This window comes from Melanaphis sacchari, unplaced genomic scaffold (genome assembly GCF_002803265.2).
Source record: "Melanaphis sacchari strain LSU unplaced genomic scaffold, SCAv2.0 Contig8_pilon_pilon, whole genome shotgun sequence".
NCBI lineage: Eukaryota > Metazoa > Arthropoda > Insecta > Hemiptera > Aphididae > Melanaphis > Melanaphis sacchari.
In genome coordinates, this window is record NW_020271635.1 from 6,246,420 (window position 1) to 6,268,025 (window position 21,606).

The 21,606-nt window shown below is 25.0% G+C and overlaps 2 protein-coding genes across 5 annotated transcripts; one reads left to right on the forward strand and one right to left on the reverse strand.

Annotated features, from left to right (window-relative positions):
- Positions 1-1,495: 1,495 nt before the first annotated feature.
- On the reverse strand, positions 1,496-10,725 carry LOC112602713. Of its 4 annotated transcripts, none has more exons than XM_025350944.1 (13): positions 10,419-10,725; positions 10,197-10,289; positions 9,953-10,133; positions 9,694-9,870; positions 9,482-9,616; positions 9,072-9,417; positions 8,897-9,011; positions 7,941-8,118; positions 7,608-7,863; positions 5,671-5,793; positions 4,189-4,359; positions 3,808-3,987; positions 1,496-2,284 (listed from the first exon to the last, which is right to left on the reverse strand). In XM_025350944.1, exons 2-13 carry the CDS (start codon positions 10,259-10,261, stop codon positions 1,515-1,517), a joined length of 2,697 nt encoding a protein of 898 aa, XP_025206729.1. In that variant the 5' UTR covers positions 10,262-10,289; positions 10,419-10,725; the 3' UTR covers positions 1,496-1,514. The 4 variants fall into 4 exon arrangements, with proteins under 4 accessions (XP_025206729.1, XP_025206732.1, XP_025206733.1 ...); XM_025350947.1 differs by having other exon boundaries at positions 10,197-10,317; XM_025350948.1 differs by lacking the exon at positions 10,197-10,289.
- Positions 10,726-17,852: 7,127 nt separating this feature from the next.
- LOC112602498 lies at positions 17,853-19,592 on the forward strand. The gene is made up of 2 exons (XM_025350588.1): positions 17,853-18,358; positions 19,283-19,592. The coding sequence occupies exons 1-2, from the start codon at positions 17,853-17,855 to the stop codon at positions 19,590-19,592; spliced, it is 816 nt and encodes a 271-aa protein (XP_025206373.1).
- Positions 19,593-21,606: the final 2,014 nt, after the last annotated feature.

Here is a 21,606-nt window from a genome sequence, read left to right on the forward strand (position 1 = left end):
TTGAAGTTGAACTCTTTTTGGTTCCAATAATTCGAAAATAATTCCTCTGCCTATGAGTAAGTTAATATTTCCTGTAGTGTTAAAGAAAGGGTTGACCAATTGAGGTTTAGGTGAATCAAATTTTTTTGGTGTATCAAATTGAAGTACCAACTATAGATGTCCTGACTATTGAGGAGCATACCAGTTCCTAGTAATTTTATTTGAATTGTTTTTTTAAATAAAAAATTAAAGACTTATCTAACAGAAATTTTCCAAGGAGTAAAATGTCAGAAACATTATCGAAATCCTGTATAGATAATTTTCCTTCTGTACTAAATTTAGTTTAAGCTATTTAATGATTGGAATACACTATACACCTTTGTCAGCAATATCCTTGTTTGTGGTTAACCTGCATTGTTGCTATCTTATTTAATGAGGCTAGGTAAATTGAATCTGAAACACTTTTTTTTATAGTAAACTGAGAACTGAATTTGAATAGATTTAAGATAAATTGAGTCCTAGGTTTAAAAAAGATTTAAAGTGCTTCCCAATAAAAAATTTTCTCAGCCAAATTATAGAATTTATTTTTTTTTTCATTGCATTACTAAGTGTCCAGCATCATAATTAATATTGTATAAAAAAAATGCCTTAAAAATCATAAATTTTAACAACAATCAATATCATCTTTTTAATTGTATACATACAATTGTAATTAATAAAAAACTGCAAGAGTACACCAAGTATTTACTTATGGTAATAGATTATAAGATAATAGGTAAGCAATAATTATACTTTTAATTTGAAAAAACGCCACATATATTATTAAAAAATAAGATCAGACAATTTTTTCAGTTTTTTGTGTAGAATATAAAAGAAAATATAAAAATATTATAAAATAATTGTGTTGTTTCCATTTTACTAACGCACAGTATATCAAATTGTAGGCTAAGAATAATCCTTTTGACTTCATTATTTTTTTATATTAAAGTTAATCTATTTATAAATATATTAAAAGTAAGACTAGTGTCTATGTGGTAACATGTATACGTTATTTCTAGATATTTTAATTTTAAAGATAATTATGTACATTTTATTACTGTGACTCTAGATAATATTCTTACATAAGTTTCTTAATAGATAAATTCAATCTAATTTTAAAAACAACCAAGTTAAATGGATTATTCTAATGATAACACTTTTCAATACCATGTGTTCTAGTAAGTAGGAGACAACATGTGCAGGTTACAACGATCTCTTAATCAAATATACTAATAAAATTATATTATATCTAAATTTATTCTAATGTTATACACTGATTACTATTTATAAATAATTAGATAATAAGAGATCTATTGAAATACTAAACAGTAAATAATAACTTATTTAATAAAAAAAAAAAAAAACATAGTAAGGTTATTTTTCAAAAATAGAATTGTATAGATGTTACATTCATAATTTTAAATAATATAATACCTTAAAGTACCAATAACATTTTATTTTAAAGTTTATACCCAATAATAAAATATGATGTGGATTTAAACTATTTTTAAAAATGTCTTCATGTACTGGTTGTAAATTTTTTTAAACTGACGTTTTGTATAAGGTGGTGGAGTTTTGTTCTTAATAAAATCTTCAGAATATGACTTGTACATATATTCCAAACAAATACTGGTTTCAAAGAAATGTTTTTTAAATGTTCCAGGCATTTGATATGAACTCAAAACCCTAGGGATACCTTTCATGTATAGAAATACTTGTTCATATTCCTTAAAAGGAACATCTTCCAAACTAACTTCTGAGTCACTTTCAGATTCATATAAATTGTAGTCTTTGTCCAATGGTTTTAAAGATTCTTTCATAAAATCTGTCATCAAAATTGGTTCATTAATTACATGTACTTGTTTAGGTTGGTTGGCTTTTAACGCAGTATCTCTATCAGAATACCAACTGTAATTAGTTGATTTTAGAATGGCATCAAGACGACGTTCAGTAATACCTAATGTGTTCATAAAAAAAGTTCTGCACACCTTTATAGATTTTTTATTTCTGATAAAATGATATATTGGACAACTTTCAAAAGTGTTATCACTCTTTTTAGCCATACGCAATTGTACTAATTGAGTTATTTTACAGTTCTGTTCAGTTGCATTATGTAACATCTGAAATTCTTTATAAATTTGTCTTCGTTCAGGGCCAGGTATAGAATAATAACATATAAATTGACAGTCCTGGTCACAATAAGGTGGAAGCATTTCACCATAACATTCTATTAAGTCTTGATTATAAATTATAGATTCTGGAATTCCTAGAAAAATAATAAACATTGAAAATGTGTCCATTAAATGTAATTTCTTTTCTATAGTAAGTATAATAAAATTTATAGCAATGATAAATGAACATACACGTAGTCATTTAAATATATGATGGTTGAAAAATTATATTGTAAAGAAAATTTATCCATAAGAAGTTAATATTATGTTTCATATAGCTATAGTTATTATCATTTAATAAATGAGAGTAAGTCACTGAAATGTATATGTTAAATTCAATGATAAGTTAAAGCATATAGAATCGATTCTAAGTAAAGATGGTTTGTTGGTCTAAATTACTAAGTATATTTTATAATAAAATGATAATTATAATAATTTATTTTAATATTAAAAAAGCGGTCATTTAAATTAATTTTTGAAGTAAACATTGTATTTATTATAAAATTATTTAGTATATATTTAAATTATATATTATTTTTATTTATTTTTAAGCCAATAAAATTGAGTTAGTATTACCGATTTAATACAGAATAATATGAATAAGGTATGTCCAATAAAAAAGAAATAATATAAAATTAAATCAAATATTTTAAAATGTCATTGTGATATTGTTTGTAAAAATATAATAATATATAGTTTAATGTTTCAAATACCAAAAAAGTGCTGCAAAATTTTTTTTTTTAATTAGAACAAGATAACTAAAATTATTATTCTTTGTTTAAATACCTTATTTTGTCAAAATTTGAACTTAAAATGTCTACAAAAAAAAACCTAATTATATAATACAATGTGAATATTATATTTTTAAGTTTTATTGATTACAGTATGAATTACTTACGATATTTTGTTTCAAATTTTTTTTATTTGTTATAGAAATTGAATAGCTTATACATTTTTAACTACAAACCAATTTATAATTTTTTTAATTTAGGCTGAAAAACTTATAAAATAATAATAATAATAATAAACCTTGAATTATATTTTAAAATCTTGGATAAAAAAAGAAAAACCTATGAATTTTTAATTAAAATAATTTCAAAATGTACCAGATCTTAGCATTTTTACTAGAGAATATTTTTAAGGAACATTTGTAAAAATAAATTTAAAAAAATAAAAAATAATAACTAATAAGTGTCCATACATATAGCTTATAAAGTCAAAAATTGAAAATTTTAACAACAATTTTAGGTAACATTTAAGTGTCTATAGTTATTTGAAATTTCTTTTAGAAAAATGCCAATAAAAAACAATTTACTTTTTACCTCGGACCCCCTCTTCCTACCCTAAAAGATCAACTAGATCTGATTTGCTACCAGAAACTATATTCAAAGTTGAAAATCAAAGTAATTTTATTGCCCTAAAAGCTAAGGACAGGCATAAAAAAATAAAATACATATTATAAAAACGATACATTCATTACTTCATTTTAAATCTAAAACAGCAATTATGCTTAAATCATGTTTATAATTAAAATTAATTTGCAGATTTCACTAAGATAAAATATTTTATGAATGAGCTTATACTGATTATAGATTTTAAATTAAATTGTTGTCCTTACCAAATGTATTTTTTTTTTTTAATAATTTCAAAATTTTTGGACTTGGATTTTTTGAAGCACACTTATTTTCAAATGACAAAACATTTTTAGCTTCTTCTTCATCCAATGTGTCTAAGTAAAAATAATCGCAGACATTTCCATTATTTATTGATTTTGGAATCCTTTTTTTTTCTATTATAACTAAAAAATAATATTTAAAAAATTAATTGATTTAATTTTGATAGAACAATAAATAAAAAAAAAACATAAGAAAATATTTATTTTTTTGTGTTAAATGTTGAATTATAATTTTTTTCCCTGTTTAAGCAATATGAATATACTATATTTGATTGTATGAAAGCAGCATTTTAAGGAAAAACACAAGTAAATTAAAAAAATTACCATCAGAATCATCGTCACTAATTGATTCTCCATATGATTTCTTAACTTCAGTTGAATTAAATATATTTTTTGATATAGTAGTAACATTTGAAACATTAGTAGATACATTTTTAAAATTATAGTTGTTTGATTTGTATACTAATTTAGTTTGATTACATTCATCTGTCAACACTTAATGAATAATTATTAAAACATATTATTTAATTTAAATTAAACATATCATTATTAACATTGTTATTATTTTTATTTAGAAAGATCAATAATGTTAACAATATATAATGTTAAGTAGTTATTATGCATTTGTTCAAAGAAACAATTTTTTGAAGGGAGTAGTGTAAATATTTTTTATAAGTAGAGTTTGAAAATTTTAGGAGCTAAAAAAGGCAAAATATGCATGAAAAAATTACAAAATATGCATTAAAATGATATTAAATATGTAAAAAAATTATTCTGAATTCCAAAAAATAAAAAAAAATACATCAGATGTTGTTAATAAATTAATAAAGTAATAATAAATATAAAATTTTTTATAACTGAAAACAATTTACAACTGGTTGGCATTTTGACATCTTTTGAGCTAAAAATATAATTAAAAATATTTCTTCAGTATTTTTGAAATTACAATAAATAGCTTAAATGAAAATGTTTAGTTTTATATTCAATATTAATTAAAATATACAGGTTAAGAAAGAAAAAAATCAATTTTCTTAAAAAAATATGAAATATTTATAATGTGCGTATAAAATCAATGAAATATACACATTTTTTAGCTAAAATTAATAAAAAATGCAAAATATGCATTTTAAATTTACAATTTTTTAACTCTCCATTATACATATCAGATTTCTATCTTGGTCTGCTATAAATTGAGTGTATACAGAACAATATGCAATTCCTACAATTTCTATTAGGAATACCATAAGTATATAGTATTTTTTTTTATGTTTCAATTTAACGGGATAGTTACATATACATGGTTTTTTAATTATTATTTTTGATGACAAATTATCTGTTAAAATTTGATCTTTATCACATAGTTTAATTATAAATCATATAAACATTTAATTATAATAATAAATCAATGAATATTTATTTAAAAATATGGTACTCATCCAATATGCTATCTACCTTAAATATTTTATCTACTGTAATTTTATTATAGTTTAGTATGATATCTACTGTATGTCCGTATACTTTATAATTTTGCAATTAAGTTTTTATTTAAAACCCAATCATATTATATTTATATTTTATACCTTAGTAAGTTAGGTAGGTTAGTAGGTATACCTTTATATTATACCTGTTTAGTATGTGTTTGTGACTCGTGTCGATTATATATGTGGTTTTACTATGAGTTATTTATATCGACACATAATTCAAAATTACGGTAGATAGCATACTAAACCATTAAACGTGAGGTAGATAGCATATTGGACGAGTACCAAAAATATAATAATTAGTAATTACATCAAAAAAAGTTACCTTTTACACTATTGTTTGTTTCAATTGTTGGTTGTTCTTTTATCAAATTTTTACAGTTCAATACGTCCATATAAACATACTCCAAGTCAATATTGGCTGAATTTTCATCTTTTATCTTTTTTTCTGAAATGTATATCAAATTAAACATAATAAAATGTTAGATTTTGAGTGAAACAGTAGTATATATTGATTTGTATTGATGTATAAATTTATTATTATTTTAATTTTATTATTTAAACTATTTTATGAACATATTTATAGGTAGAATAAAAGTTCAAAATTTTTCATTTAGCTTCTTTAAATTTTGTGAATGATTTCCGACTGGTTTAAAAAAAAAAAGTACATATTTTCTCAATATTTTCCCTAAATAAAAGAAAATACAAATACCCTTCAATATTTTTGAAGAAATGTAAGCCAACATAGATTTAAATTATTTCTATTTGAAATCATATATTTACAATAGTTATAAAATGTAATATCTTCTCACTCTCTCATACTATTAAAACTCAGTGAAGATAAATGAGATAATATACAATTTATAAATTATGATAGACTTTTTACATAAAATATATATACTATGAATATACATTAAAATATTAATTATATATTATTTATGATATACAATAGTTTAACAGGTTTATGCATCTAAAATACTTAGTAACTTTATAAGAGTATACAACAGAAGATAAATAATGCCCTTTAGTAATTATATTTATAATATGCAAAACAGGGAGTAAATTAAAAATATGTAAATACTTTGCAATAAAGTTATTATTTTATTATTATTAGTATATGTTTTTATATTTATTCAAATTACTTGAAATACTTTTACAAATTTTATCATATACAGATATACTTTTTTAGTTATTGTTTTTGACTGAAATATTTGAATTAGTTTGGAACCGAAGCGTAAAATAATGCCTGAAAATATAATAAATGTATACTTTGTATATCTATGATTGAGTGATTTTTAGTTTGTTCTTCTTCTCTTTATAATCAAATTTATAAATTTTACAAAAAAAATTTTTAGTTCTGAGGATAAAATTGTATCACTATATTTTACTCTATAACTATCAAATAAATCAAAAATTATATATTATGTATCATGAAAATAAACTATAAGGAATACCTTTGGTGATTTCTTCTTCATATGGTTTTATACATGTATTAATTGAGCTCCCTACATTTTTATGTATATACTGTCTTCCTAGTATATAATTAATATTCAAAATATCACCACAATTGGATTTATTAAAAGTTTCTGAAAAATGATGATTTTTTTTATTGATGAGAAATTATTTTTAGTATAAAAAAGTTGATTCTTTTAAAAAGAAACATTTATTATTTTAATAAGTATTTACTATTAATAAAATTATTTTTTTAAATATATATATCTAAGCAAACTATTCATTATTTTAATAATCTATGTTGACAGATTGTCTTTATATTTTTACATCCTTATGTTTAATGATTAACATACAATAATTTTTTTTAATGTTATTTGTTAGGCCATAAATATTAATATCCTAAACAAATGGTTTTTTTATTTTTAACAAGTTATGATAAAAATAGTAAAGTAACCTTTAAGAAATATGTAGTGTACTATTCAATCACATTAAATTAAATATTTAAATTCTTAATAATAATAAAAACATTATTAGTCATATTTAAAATGTATACTCCAGAAATTGAAAATATTTATACAAGTATTCTACTTCATATTATTAAATAAACAATATAATAGATTATGAGTTAATAAGAAATTTTAGTAACAAACATAAGAATGAAAAAAAAGGCAATTTTAATATTAAAATACCTAAAATGAAATTTATTAATTAGTTACTTGTATTTAATCTTATAATTCAATTAAGTATATGATATGAATTTATAACTTCTTTGAATTATATGTGATTATTAATATACATTATTTTAATTACCTTTATTGTCATTTATTTTAGCTGAACTAGATTGGGATGTAGATGTTTTAAAGATTTTTTCATGATTTTCTTGTTCTTGGTCATCTAATTTACTTTCATTTTTTAATTCTGTAGTATTATCTTTAACTATTAAAACGTCGTCATCTTTTAAATAATCAAATTCTAAATTATTGAAAACAAAATCAATATTTCTGTTGTTAACTGAGGATTTAAATTTTTTATCACGATTGTCTTCAAAACTCAATACAAATGAATTCTACAAAATATTAAAAAAAATTCTTTAATGATTAAATTATTAATAACATTTTTGTTATCTTATAATTGTATCCATACTTGTGGTTTAGTTGATGGAATGGCATCATTATTCAGACTATAAACACCATTAATTTTTAAGACATCATTATTTTCAAAATGATCAGAACAAATTCGATCTGTAACTGTTGGCTGCCAATTAGGTAATCCAATACTATTTATCCATTTTTTGAGCATAATTTGATTTTCCAATGGAAATCTAAAAGTTATAACAAATTATAAACATTTTAGAATATAGTAATTGGCTATATATGACCTAGTCTCATCACCATTGGGCAGAAATAAAATCCCATAAGAAAAAAACCTATAGAATAAAAGCAACAAATAAATAATAAGGAATTATATTTGTTTTATTTACCTAATTTGAGAATCTTAGAAATAATAAATGTATTTTTATAAAGTAAATTTTATGTAACTGGCGTACTACAATTATCATTCACTAAAATCAACTAGTCCTAATTTGCATACATTTTTTTCATTTTTATTATGTTAAAATAGTATAGAATTTTTTGATTACATATTAAATATAATATAATATAATAAAGAAAATTAATAAAATAAATCAATTATTAAAATTAAATGCAGTATTTTTAAATATGAAGTTTATGTAATTTATTTCATATTTGTTTTTTTTTTTTTTGGATTTCCCATTTCATTTCAGAGAGCAATGTATTTCAAAATATAAATGAAAAATTATACATAATGTGAGATTTGAACCATTATATATATCATACTGATGCACACTCAAATAAGCTACTGATACTACTATGAGTTTAACTTCGATGCATTTTTATGTGAATCAATACATGCATTGTACAGTTTGTTATTGAGTTGAAGAGTTAAGAAAAAAGTGACTATGTCAGTATGTCAGATAATATGTATACTATTAAATTATACCATTACATACTATTTCTATTATTTTGTAGTTTTTAACAATTTTATTTAATTTTTAAAAATAATAAAAATAACTATTTTACTTAAAAAACAATGTCTTTTTTCCATCTTTTAAAAATGTCTTATCACAACCTTGAATAATACAGAATTCATTTTCTGTTGAATTCTTTTGCGTATCTGCTTCTAAATCATTTTTTTCTGAAATATAAATAACAATAAATATAAATTTATGTTAACCTTTAATTTAATTAAACATACTAGAACTATTATTCACGCTTCTTCTTCGTTTTCTTGTAAACTTTAAATACTCATGTGACTCTAGATAAAGAGTTGGTACAGTATTATTATTCTTCATAATAGTTTGTCTAAAAAGTTGACCTTCTCGTCTAATAGTTACAGATGTAAAATCATCAGGATCAAAATGAATTGAGCATATTTTTGACAAAGGATCAAATTTGTCTTTGCGCCCACAAGTTTTCCACCAGAGATCACAAAGTTCTTTATTATCATTTGGAAAGTTGATAAAAAATAATCTATCAAACTGGTTTCTTGCATTTTGATTACATAATACAACCGCACATTCTTGGTTCATTGGCTGGTTTGTCTAAAAAATTAAAAATATTATAAGATACTTACTTAAATAATAAAATAACAAAACCAACGCTCACAAAACTTGTTATAGATGAAGATAATGAAACAGAGTCAAATTCTTGCATTGACTCTTCATAATCTATGTTATCTGGTTCAGTATCGGAAAGTGATGATAGAAAATCTTCATCAAATCCTGTAGCTTCATTTGAATTCTAAAAAAAAAAAAATAATTCTCATAGCTATTAATTTTAGTAATTGAAAATTATAAATTTTAATAAAATAATCTTACAGTATAAAAACTGCAAGATGATGTACTTAGAATTGAATTATCATCACTGAATTTCAGATCGCTAGTATTTGGTGTATCTGGTAAATCGTCAGAATTAATATCAGAACAGTTGAAATCACTGATAGATGAAAAATCACCATATTCAGAATCTGTTAATGTCTTAGTTTCTATAACACTCTACACACAAATACATACTCTTGAACATTTTCTGTAATTCATAACATACTCATTATTTTTACACTTTATTATATTTACTTACATTGTTTGTATTGATCATGGGACAAGCATTTGGTTTAAGCATATTACTCTTATCACCAGCTTCATAATCATCAATACTAAAGTGTTTTTCACATATCCTACTTTTTGCAATCGGTAACCAATCTGAACGGTTTGTTGCCATTATCCAAATGGGCAATAACGACTGATTATCGAATGGGAATCTATAAAATTATACACAATGTTTTAATTATTACTGTTAAACATTCAACTAAAAGTATGTATACTCGTGTAATTTAACTCCATCATCAGAAGTCATCAAACATCCCAAAATACAACAACGATTTTCCATGGCAATGGTATGAACTATTTTATAGGTACTTATTAAAAAAAATAAAAATTATACACCTAGCATTTACAACAATTTCAATTCGCATAGGTATAAATTATAAAGTAGAATCAAGATCATTATTAATCTGATCAGTTAATTAGCAATAAAGAGTACTTACCACTCTTAACTTCAGAGTTATTACTTTAAATACTGATTACTGTACTATAGTAACGAACTATAGTTCTTTAATAGTAGCCGCTACAAATAAATAATAATAAAATATTATGTACTATTCTTATCAATAAAACACAAATTAATGTTCAGTAAAAAAACAGTGTAATCAATTAGCAAACAATATTATCATTGACGATATCATGGTAGGTAATTATTCTGTGCCATAGTGATTTTCAAGTTATCTAAGTGCCGCAAACATTCTCTAGATTTGCCGCGAGATTTAGTTTGAAAAATTAAATAATGACCAGGAAAAAGTCTTAAAAATTGTGACAAATTATAATACATAAAAATAATTAATAGTAAAAATATAAAAATAAATTTAGATACACTTTAAGATACCTAACCAAAATAAAAATAAATGTTGTTGTGTCATGTTTCAAAAAAGTTTAAATACCACTAGGTACCTCTAAGGAAATATGAAGTAAAAATTATACATTTTATTCTTACTAACATTACAAAATATAACACTGAGCCATGATTTAAGATACATAAGTTTCACAACGCAGTAAGTATTGTTATTAGTGTTATTACTATAAAATGTGCCCAGCGTTTATCTTCAAATATGGCCACGGGCTAAGATAGAATCGTGATTATGGCCTCGGATATGAAAAACGTGCCTAGCGTACAAACCGTTATTTCACGACAATATTATTTCGCCAAGAAGTAAGAACATTTTAAATTGTTAAATGGATCTTAGTCCTTAAAGATTAAAGCCTTTTTTCACATGATAATAAAGATTAACTCTTGTGTTAAAGTGTAATCACTGGAGAATCTTAATAATATATATATATATATTATATAGATATTTGTACCTAAATGTATTCTAGTAATCTTGTATTAAAGACTATAGAAGTATAGATCCATTTAATCTCTTTTTTGTAAGTCCATGACTTCGTAAATTACAAAAATATGGCTACATGGCTTTTTTTTTTTTTTATAGTCTGTATAATAACTATAATTTTTTGATTAAGTAATAAAACCAGTGGCGTACCACGATAGAGACATTGAGTGGCATGGCGGGCAATGGGTCATAGACCCGTGACTCTAGAGGGCTCATAAAGAAACATTATGAGTCCAAAAACAAATCACCAATATAAAAAAATTTAAAATAAAAATTATATTTGGAAAAAAATTTTATTCTTGTAAAATTAAATTACTTTATAATGGAATAAATTGAATGACTGTCCACGATTATATTTATAGATTATTTTATTTGTTAGCCCGTCGACATTGCCACATTGGCAATATTATTTATGTAATAATATCGTGGAGTGAAAATAACAATAAAACGACATTTTAAAGAAATCGTTTTGGATGCTCTCAGGGCCGGCGTTAGAGGGGGGTCTAGGGGATGTCATACCCCCCTCCCCCGCTCGGAAAATTTGACTGTATCGAGTCGGCACAATTACGATTTAAGTAGAGATCGTCAAATTGTTTTTTATAAGATAAAAAATACAAAAACTTGTCGATGTAAATTATTTATAGTATTTTCGTATCTGTGCAGATAAGAAATTGTCATATGCGATTAGGAATTACCATTTAACATTTAAAATGGTCCATGTGTTGTTGTGAATAGTATATTATAAATATATTTATTAATAGGCCATGTATACTACTGTGTACATTATTGTAAATTTTTTATCATTTATTAATCGATCGGGCATTCGGGCCCGACACACAGTTCAAAGCATATTATTATTGTGGTGAACTATTTCCTAGCTAGTAGCTACTTACTATAAAGTACTCATTTTTAAATTAGCTAATTTATTTTATAATGAGTGATTTTGAAAAAGAAAAATACATTGCTGTTCCGCTAGCACCACAGTCAGTCATTTTTTTTTCAGTATTAGAAAGTTTATATGTTTTTTTTACTTCAAGTACTATACTCCGTCTCAGAATACACCAGGCGGCTGACCGGTTTAAGTTTGGTGCCGCGCATCTGCTGTCAATTTCGCCGCATAGTGGGAGAAAATCGGGCAACGAGCTTCCGCGACCGTCAGTCGCGATGCGCGAAACCGGTGTATTCTACTTTGAGACAGAGTGTAAGCGTTATTTTTATTTAAACAATAAATTATTAGAAGTCGATATCAAATTAAAATTACGTAATTTATCGATGACACGGTGGACTGCGCGTGCAGAATCAATTAAGGCTGTTTGGATTTTATTTGAATATAAACTAGACGTATTGAAAGAATTAATTAATGATAAAAATATTGACAATAAAACACGAGCTCGAGCCTTAGGTCTCGAAAAAAAAATGCTATCATTTGATTTTATAGTATGTATTTATTTAATGAAACATATTATGTATCAAATAAAAGTTTTAACTGAACAACTCGAAACAGACAACTCAAGTATTATCGATGCTATTCTGTTAATAGAGTCTAGTATAAAATCCTTAAAAGAAATAAATGAAGATGAGTCTCAAATTAATAATATTATAACCAGTGCTGAAATATTTGCTAAAAAACTTGGCGTTGATTCTAATGCAGATTTTCATAGGTTTCACAGACAACGAAATTTACCAAAAAAAAAAAAATTGACTGTAATTCTCCTACACAAGCAATATTTAATTTACAAACATTTTATAGAAAAGAATTTAAAGAGGTATTGGACACGTTAATTAATGAATCTGCTAATAATTTAAGAGATTGTTTTAAAATAGTTGAACCAATATTTAAAATATTAAGCTTATATTTTATTTTAAATAAAAAAATGATATTGCAAATGAAGATGTCGAAAAAGCTTGTGGATTATTTCCCCCTTCATATGAAGCTTCATTGGTAACTGATTACGATGCTATATTATGTTAAATAAACATACTTCGTCATAAAATGGACCATGTAAATACATTGGAGAAAGTTTTGAATGTTTCTGAATAATTGAAAACTCTTGTTCCTGTAGCAAATTCACTTTGTCGATTAGCTTTTACAGTTCCCGTGACAACAGCTTCTAACGAACGTTCATTTAGTAAATTAAAAATGATAAAAAACCATCTTCGTACAACAATGGCAACAAATAGAATGGATGACCTCATGATTTTAAACTCAGCCAAAGATATCGTTGATAACTTAAATTTGGAAAATCTTATAACCAATTGGGCTGCATTAAAAAAACGTCGAATAAAAATTTATTAATTTTTTTATTTATAGAAGTGTGTACTATAAATTTAAATATGTTTGTTAGTTATTTACAAATTTTAATTTTAATAGGATTTTTTTGTAAACTATGATAGTTTCTCTTGAATAAATTTAATTTTGTTTTGTTTTTATTTGTCATAAATTAAAAAATTTTTTCAACAAAAATGTGTACTAATTAATTATATAATCTTGTTTTAATGTCTATTATTAATATACAACGACGTTTTTCAAAAAGGTGTCATTAAATTCAAGTAGGTAAAATAAATATTTAAGTCGGCATTTTATTATTTTGACACCCCCACCCCTCAAGAATAATTCTTCGCGCCTGACTCAGTAAACTCCAAATAATTAAGGGTATGCTTCTTGTAATAGATACATACATCATACATTCATACCTATTATCTACTGATACTCTTAAGTTTATTTGTATGTGCCATTTTTAAAACTGGCTTACACAATAGATACAAATAATGTGAAATGAATGTTTATATTTTTAAATAATTTCTAATTAATCGTACTTACCATGTTCCGTTAAAAATGTTGTGAGAAATAATTACACCTAATATTATTCTTTTTGTTTTGAACTACGTAAATTCACGCGTATATATAAGCGTATTACAATTTAATAAGTTCATAGGAAAAAACATTTGTAATTTTGTATTATTGCCCGTATATTAATTATTTCTATTCCTTAACGATTTTTATTTTTTGTTGTAATTCAAAAGCAAATATAAATATGTACTTCAAATTTTCACAAAATGTTTTTATCATTATTTTAAATGTATGGTATAGTTTTCAAAATATTTTGACACTTTTTGAGCTATTAATAGGCATAAGATAAATACCAATAAAAAAAATATTCACTTGGTCAAAAGATTCATTAAAGTTGAATCCAAAATCTCACAAAGTTTTTCTTAGGTTTATACACAAATATGAAAAATCCAAAAAGTGTCTCATTTTTTTTATAACATGTTCAATTTTACTTAATAATAAATTAAAACAGTACTATGACGTTTGAAAATATTCAAAAAATTTTGTTTCATGATCTACCAACTCACCATTAAAAGTAGTAAATTCGCCTTTAATTTTTTTATTTTTCTATATATCGCATGAACCCAAATCCTTTTTTTGTCTCTTATTTCTTTAATTATTTTTCTCTTCTTCATCCAGTAACAAAGCAAATATTGCTAGATCTTCTAGCGATTCGTCTACACTTTCAGTCATGTTATAATTTTAGTCAAATACTCGAAAAAACAATGAAACAAGGTATTTAAAACGTACGTGTATTCACTAAGGTAGGTTAACGCCTTTTAACGGACACGGACAAAGGATACAGAACGGCATTGTGTAAATCAAATGTGACGATCCCGAAATTCACGTGAAAAAATTGAACTTAAAAATTAGTGAAATAACAATGTTTTTAAGCAGAAAAATAAATTTTAATATCACTATTAAGTCAAAAATCGGCAAAAATTTTTCAGCGTTTTAAAATTGAAAACTTTTTACATATTCATCCGCCTGAATAGTTAAATTCAAGTGAATATAAAAAATGAAAAACTATCATTGAACAACTAAGAATTGTCAACGATTCAGCTGAGAGGCGTACAACTTGTAGAAGTTTATTGTAATATAGTATTATGAGAGATGAAATTCAAATACAATTTTAAATTGTATATTGGAAAATTGTTAAAAAAACAACATCATATTTCCTCCATATTTTATGGAGCGCAATTAAGTTGCGTTTTTTTTTTTTTTTTTAGTAAAAATATAAAACAAGCGCAATTGTGTAACCGTAGATAATAAAGGACAATACTCATTAATATTAAACTTATTTATCGATATTTAATAATAAAAATGTCTTATACTCATAGACATCGATATTTGAAATAAATAGATCATAGTCAGTGTCACGGTATATCTTATTCCATGTTTTTGACATAAATAATTCAACTTTAAAAAGTGGAAATTGCTTACAAATATCAAGGTTTAACTTAGTAGATAGGTATACCTAACTACAGAATAAAGATTTCTGCTATTAGTTATTAATAATTTATTTTTGCTGCAAAAGGTACTTTGTAAGTAATTTTCTTATGTTTAATGTTATAGTGTGAATATAATGGTGTGATTTACTGAAATACTTTTATAAAATAATTAAAACTAGCAATAATTAGCATACAATATGTAACATGCTATACTAGGTATCATTTACATGATCTACTCGTATTTTATGTCTATCTATTTATATTATAATATATTATGTACATACCTAATTGAAAATATCTTGGTAAACGCAAAATTTGAATAAAAATGAAACCAACTACTTATAGGGCTTATTTATTTTAAATTTATTCGTAATAATACAAATCAGGTTTTTAGAGAAAGAAAAATTAGAAATTTGTCTGGAAAATAAAACAATTCGAAAAAAACTAAATGCGATTTTTTGATGGGATTTTTGTACAAATTTGCGACCAGATGTGTGTATAATGTACTGAGTTTTCATAATTCTAAATTATATAGTTTAGTGCATACCTTAGTACCTTACAAATAATTACATACCATGAAAAATCATAAATAAAATCTTCTTGGCTGCAATATGGAAGCGTAGAGCTCATTTGATGTGAGGTGTGTTGTATAATACACAAATAGATATTATCTTAAACATTTTGAAACGTCACATCTGATTGAATGAGACGTATATTCTGTATCTGTGGTTCATATTATTTAAGAGAGACATCTATGTTAAAAATTCATAATTTATTTCTTTTTCTATATCTACTAAATATAATATGTACATTTCAAACAGTTACATAATAATCCTGTATTTTTGAGTTTATAGTTTATACAGATTACTGTTGCAGACTATCATGCAAGAAGCACTAAAATTTGATTTCACGAGTAAGAATTTAATTTTATAATATTTTATGATACATATTTATTTATTTTTTCGTATATAATTTATATGTACTAATATCTGCAATTATCATGATAGTATTGCTAATCACAGATCAATAAATATATAATTTTTAATGTTGTAATATATTATTAAAGGAGTACAAGTAAAATAAATCGGACAGTCGATTTTTAGTATTCTGTTTATAATATATAATATTGAAGTTTTCGAATAACTATTATACCACATGGTCCACACGTCATTATTTAATAGGTTACTGTAATATGGACGTGTTAAATTTGTATTTAATGATTTCAATAAAAACTCACTAACCAATTTATCGTTGCATACGAATAAAAACTTTGAACAATAACAGTGTATTAGTTTTTATTTGTATAATATGTTTATATGTATCTATATATATAAATAAGAGTTTAAATAATTTATTATTCTATCATCTGATTTATTGATTCTATACAAGAATGTTAAAATATTTTTTTGCAAAAACCATCGCATTTATTATGTACACATATATAATATATTATTGTTTTAATATTAAATTGTTAATAACGAAGTCAATACTATCCGCATAATTGGCACATATTATAATAAAAAAACAATGTGAATAGATTGTTGGTATAAATAGCTTAAAATAATTCTCAATATTTTGAAAATGTAATAATATAACACATATGAATGATAATTTCTGTTACAATGGGATTATGATTAGAACTTCTCCGATTAGTATTTTTTGAATAATAAAAAAATAAAAAAATCGTTACGTACTATTAAACTTTTTTAATTTACACAAAATATTTAAAATCTGTGTAATCATCTATAAGCTTTAAAATATTTATTATTCGTTGTATTATTTTTTAACTAAGATATATCATAATAATGTTTAGAAAATAATTTATAAGATATAGGTAGTTCTTTATAACACTAAAATATATAACTATATTCTTATTTGAGATCAAAAACATCTGGGACTATTGGGACGCCATTTAATTATTTTTGAAAAAAAAAAAATTTAAATAAAGCCTGTAATTGAACCTATTTATTATTTATTATTGTATGTTATATCATTATTCATTATTATTATTATTATTCGTGAATATTAAAGAGCGGTTATTCTTTTTATTCACTTATTTTTTTGATTGACGATAATAACTATAACTATGCAAATATAGTCAATATATATCACTTCTATGTTTATGTTATATTATTATACTGTTGTAAATATGATAAAATTATATTAATATAATATAATTATACGAATCGTTATTACTCCGAAGGCGCGCCGGATCGGGTACTGTTCGACGCGAGCCTGGTGGCGTCGTACGATGAAATGTTAGACGCTAAGTGTGACGAGGACTGCGATCTCGAGTGCTCGGTAGCGGTACCTGAGGCAAGTCGTCGTGTGGCATATGACGCGTTTCGCAACGTGCCAGAAACGCGCGTTGCGCAAAACCTGTACTTGTGTGCGTGCGTCGAGCTCAATCATCGGACAGTGGACACGGACGAAGACATCATCGAGCAGACCGCCGAGTTTTGGCTGGATGTTAACGACGGCGACGACGACGGCGACGATAACGACATTAAGGTGAAGGTGTGCAAAACGTTTTTTGCCAGCACCCTGGGACTGCCGGACTCGCGATTGGAGGCGCTGCTAGAGCCCGACACCTTCGAATGGTTCTCGAAGTACCGCGATTGCAGCAGATCCTTTGGCTGGAGCGATATCAATGATGACGAATACCACGACGAGGATTACGAGCACCGACGACAGCGTTATGCGAACGGCGGACCTAGTAATGACGACGAAACGCCCTGCACAAATTTCGTGCTAAATTCCAGGCAAGTAACAATACAATTATTACTCAGTGGCAGTCGGCAAATATTCGAAAGGGGAGGGACCTGATAATTTTTTTGTTTTTAGAAAAAAATATAAAACCTTTGATAGTTTGATAATATAGTGCATATTATATAACTCGATACTTATAAAGAGGTATATAAAAAAATGCATATCCTCTCCCTTACATAAAAATTTTAAATTCCCTGCTGTACTTTTTACACTCCTATTATTAGAAGGTATGCAAGATTCTTATTAAATATACGCATGTAAAATGATCGTTATTAGACTGGGCACACACTGAACGAGTAAAACTTTTCCGAGCCGATCGGAACATTTTGTTTCAAACTACAGTTCAGAACTTGTGAGTTGTGATGACGTTGTATTCGATCATTCCTACTAGATTTTAGTGTTGGATTTTTTTTTTTAAATATATGATTTGTAACTTTTAATAGATACTTGTTATAAATTACCTACATTGTTTATTAGGTATTTAAATAGGTTCTTATATATATATATTATAAGCATCCATTTAGTTATAAGCTAAGATTCTATATAGGTACATAAATAAACTCATTTACCCGCAACATAATGTAGACAAAATATCCAAAAAAGTTTATATCAAATTAACTAAACATGATTTCTGAATATCTATTTTCTTGTACTATAATTTAGAGAGGATATAGGTATGCTGGGTGACAGGTGTGTAATCGATGAGTGCAAGTCAAATCCCATGAGATTTTTTAAAAAATTGTTATAGCCCATCTAAATAAGAATTAATATTGATCTATATGCATAGTTAATAATGTTAAACCATTATATAAAATAGAAATAGGAATTCGAAAATTCGCTACACGTATGCATATTTGTATATATTAAATTTAAAGTATTAAATATTTGTATTGTAATTTGTAATATTATTTATTTAGAAAACATTTAGACAAAAACAATTCGGCATTCGTCGAAGAAACAGATTCGGATGTGGAAGTATACTTGGACGGAATAACATATTCAGTTTACAATAGCGTGATAAGTTATATTCAAACTACACCGAGAGTGGTGAGTACTTGGATAAACCAAGAGAACAACGAAGAAACGTTCCAATTCGAATGTAGTATTAACTGCCATTTTCTGTATTTAAACTATTTAAAAAAAACGAAAAAGAATAAAAATAAAGTGAACGAAAAGCAATTTAAAAAAATCTACAATAGATATGTTCAGCAAAGTTTTATGAAATAATTTAGATTAATATTTTTGTTAAACACTTAACGCGTTCTTTAATATTTTATATTATATTATTATTATACATTTATACATTATGTACAAAATGTTTTTTTTTATGTTATTAAAAATAATGAAAATTTTTTTGGATAATAATTATATATAATATATTATAGTATAAATTATAATGCCTTTAATTATATAAATAATTATTTATGAGACGTAATATATATATATATAACTTTTATTTTTTCCCACGTTTGAAACCATTACATAGGGATTAACCGTTTTCACAAGACATGTCTTTTACCTTCATGCAGTATCGTACATTGAAATTATCAAAAATACAATATTATTAGCATATACAAATTACAAATGGCGAGGTCCGGAGATAGCTCTTCTTGTTGCGTGGATGTTGACATTATGTAGGTAATTGCAAATTCCATGGTGTCTAGTGAGTGTACAAAGCGTTAGGAACATGTTTTTTTTCTTTTCGAGAGGTAAACGGAACATACTCCGACTTCCTAACCAACACATCATGACCATTGTGTTAATAGATTTTGTTACTGATTAATTTATGGCTCGGATTTTCTAGCAAAATAAATCCTTAAAAAAACATTTTAAATATCCCGAACACAATATTATAATATTAATATAAGATATTTAGATATATATGTAATAACTGTTTTAGCATGTCACTAATGACTAATATAAGTAGAGTTTGAAAATCAAACAACGAAGTATAAAACTACGTATATTAAATTATTTAACTCCACCGCTGCACTGTCATAAGTGCGAAGAGAGCTCCGCTGTTGTTGAGTTCGACATAAGTGTGTGCGCACGTATATGTATATGATGGTTAACGAAAATAAGCGAACAGCTATCACAAGAACTTTAGTGGATTAAATTTTTTGTTTTTTTGCAATTAAAAAGTTTTTGATCATACATTTTGCTAAACTGTCATACCTAACTTTATGGTACACTCGTTAGACGTTTTATCTTCACGACTTTAAAACGCCAAGATAAATCATTATGATTTATGATTACAACTAGTAGCGCAGAACTTATGGTTCAACCACAGATTAAATAAATTAATTATTAAGTAAATTATTAAGTTTTACTTAATCTGTGGTTCAACTGTGGCAATAATGTCGTATAGATACTTAATTTAAATGGGTGGGTGTAGCCACTTCGGTCTTGAAATCGGTAAAAACCAGGGTGGTTACCTATTTGCGCCAAAAAAAATTAATTCGTTTTGGGTACACCCCATTTGCGCCAAAATAAAAGATATATTTTTTCCAAATTTACTTGCGTAAACATTTTACATTAACGAATTGATTATTTAAAAACGTACAATTGACTTTGATTATCGATAGCTTATAATTTTCAAAAAAATATAAACTTATTAACTATTTATTTCTTATCTAATGTTTAAAATAATTTGTATTATTATTTATTGGTTATTATTTTTAAAAATTTTGCACTAAAACTTATTCACAATTCTGCGAAAGACTCGGAGCAAAAAATTAATAGATAAATACTCAGCAACAATTTAAAACGAAAAGCTTAAGAGCAGCTCTCTGAACGACCTGCAAAATTATTTCATGACGAGATGAAAAAGTGTAATATAAGTACATTAACAAGCTCAGACGTAATTTTCATAAAAAATAATATGAATCGTGCTAGGAATTCTATTTATCCAAAATTACCACAAGATGCGAATGAAATCCTTAATATTTTATCATTCATTGAGATTAAGACATTTAAGGGTGAGAACTTTTTAATAGTAAATTACCTATTAAATGATTTTGTGATGTTTTCGAGTGATAAAAATACGAAATTCTTAAGTTCGCTAACTACCTACTATATGTGTGGATAGTACTTTTGATTATTGTATTCAATATTTTTGCCAATTGTTTACAATACTCGTATATAGTTTTAAAAATAAATATTATATACTCTTAACATTTTTTTTGCTAAGAGATAAAAGTCAAGTATCATATAAACGAGCTTTTGTCGAATTACGTAACCA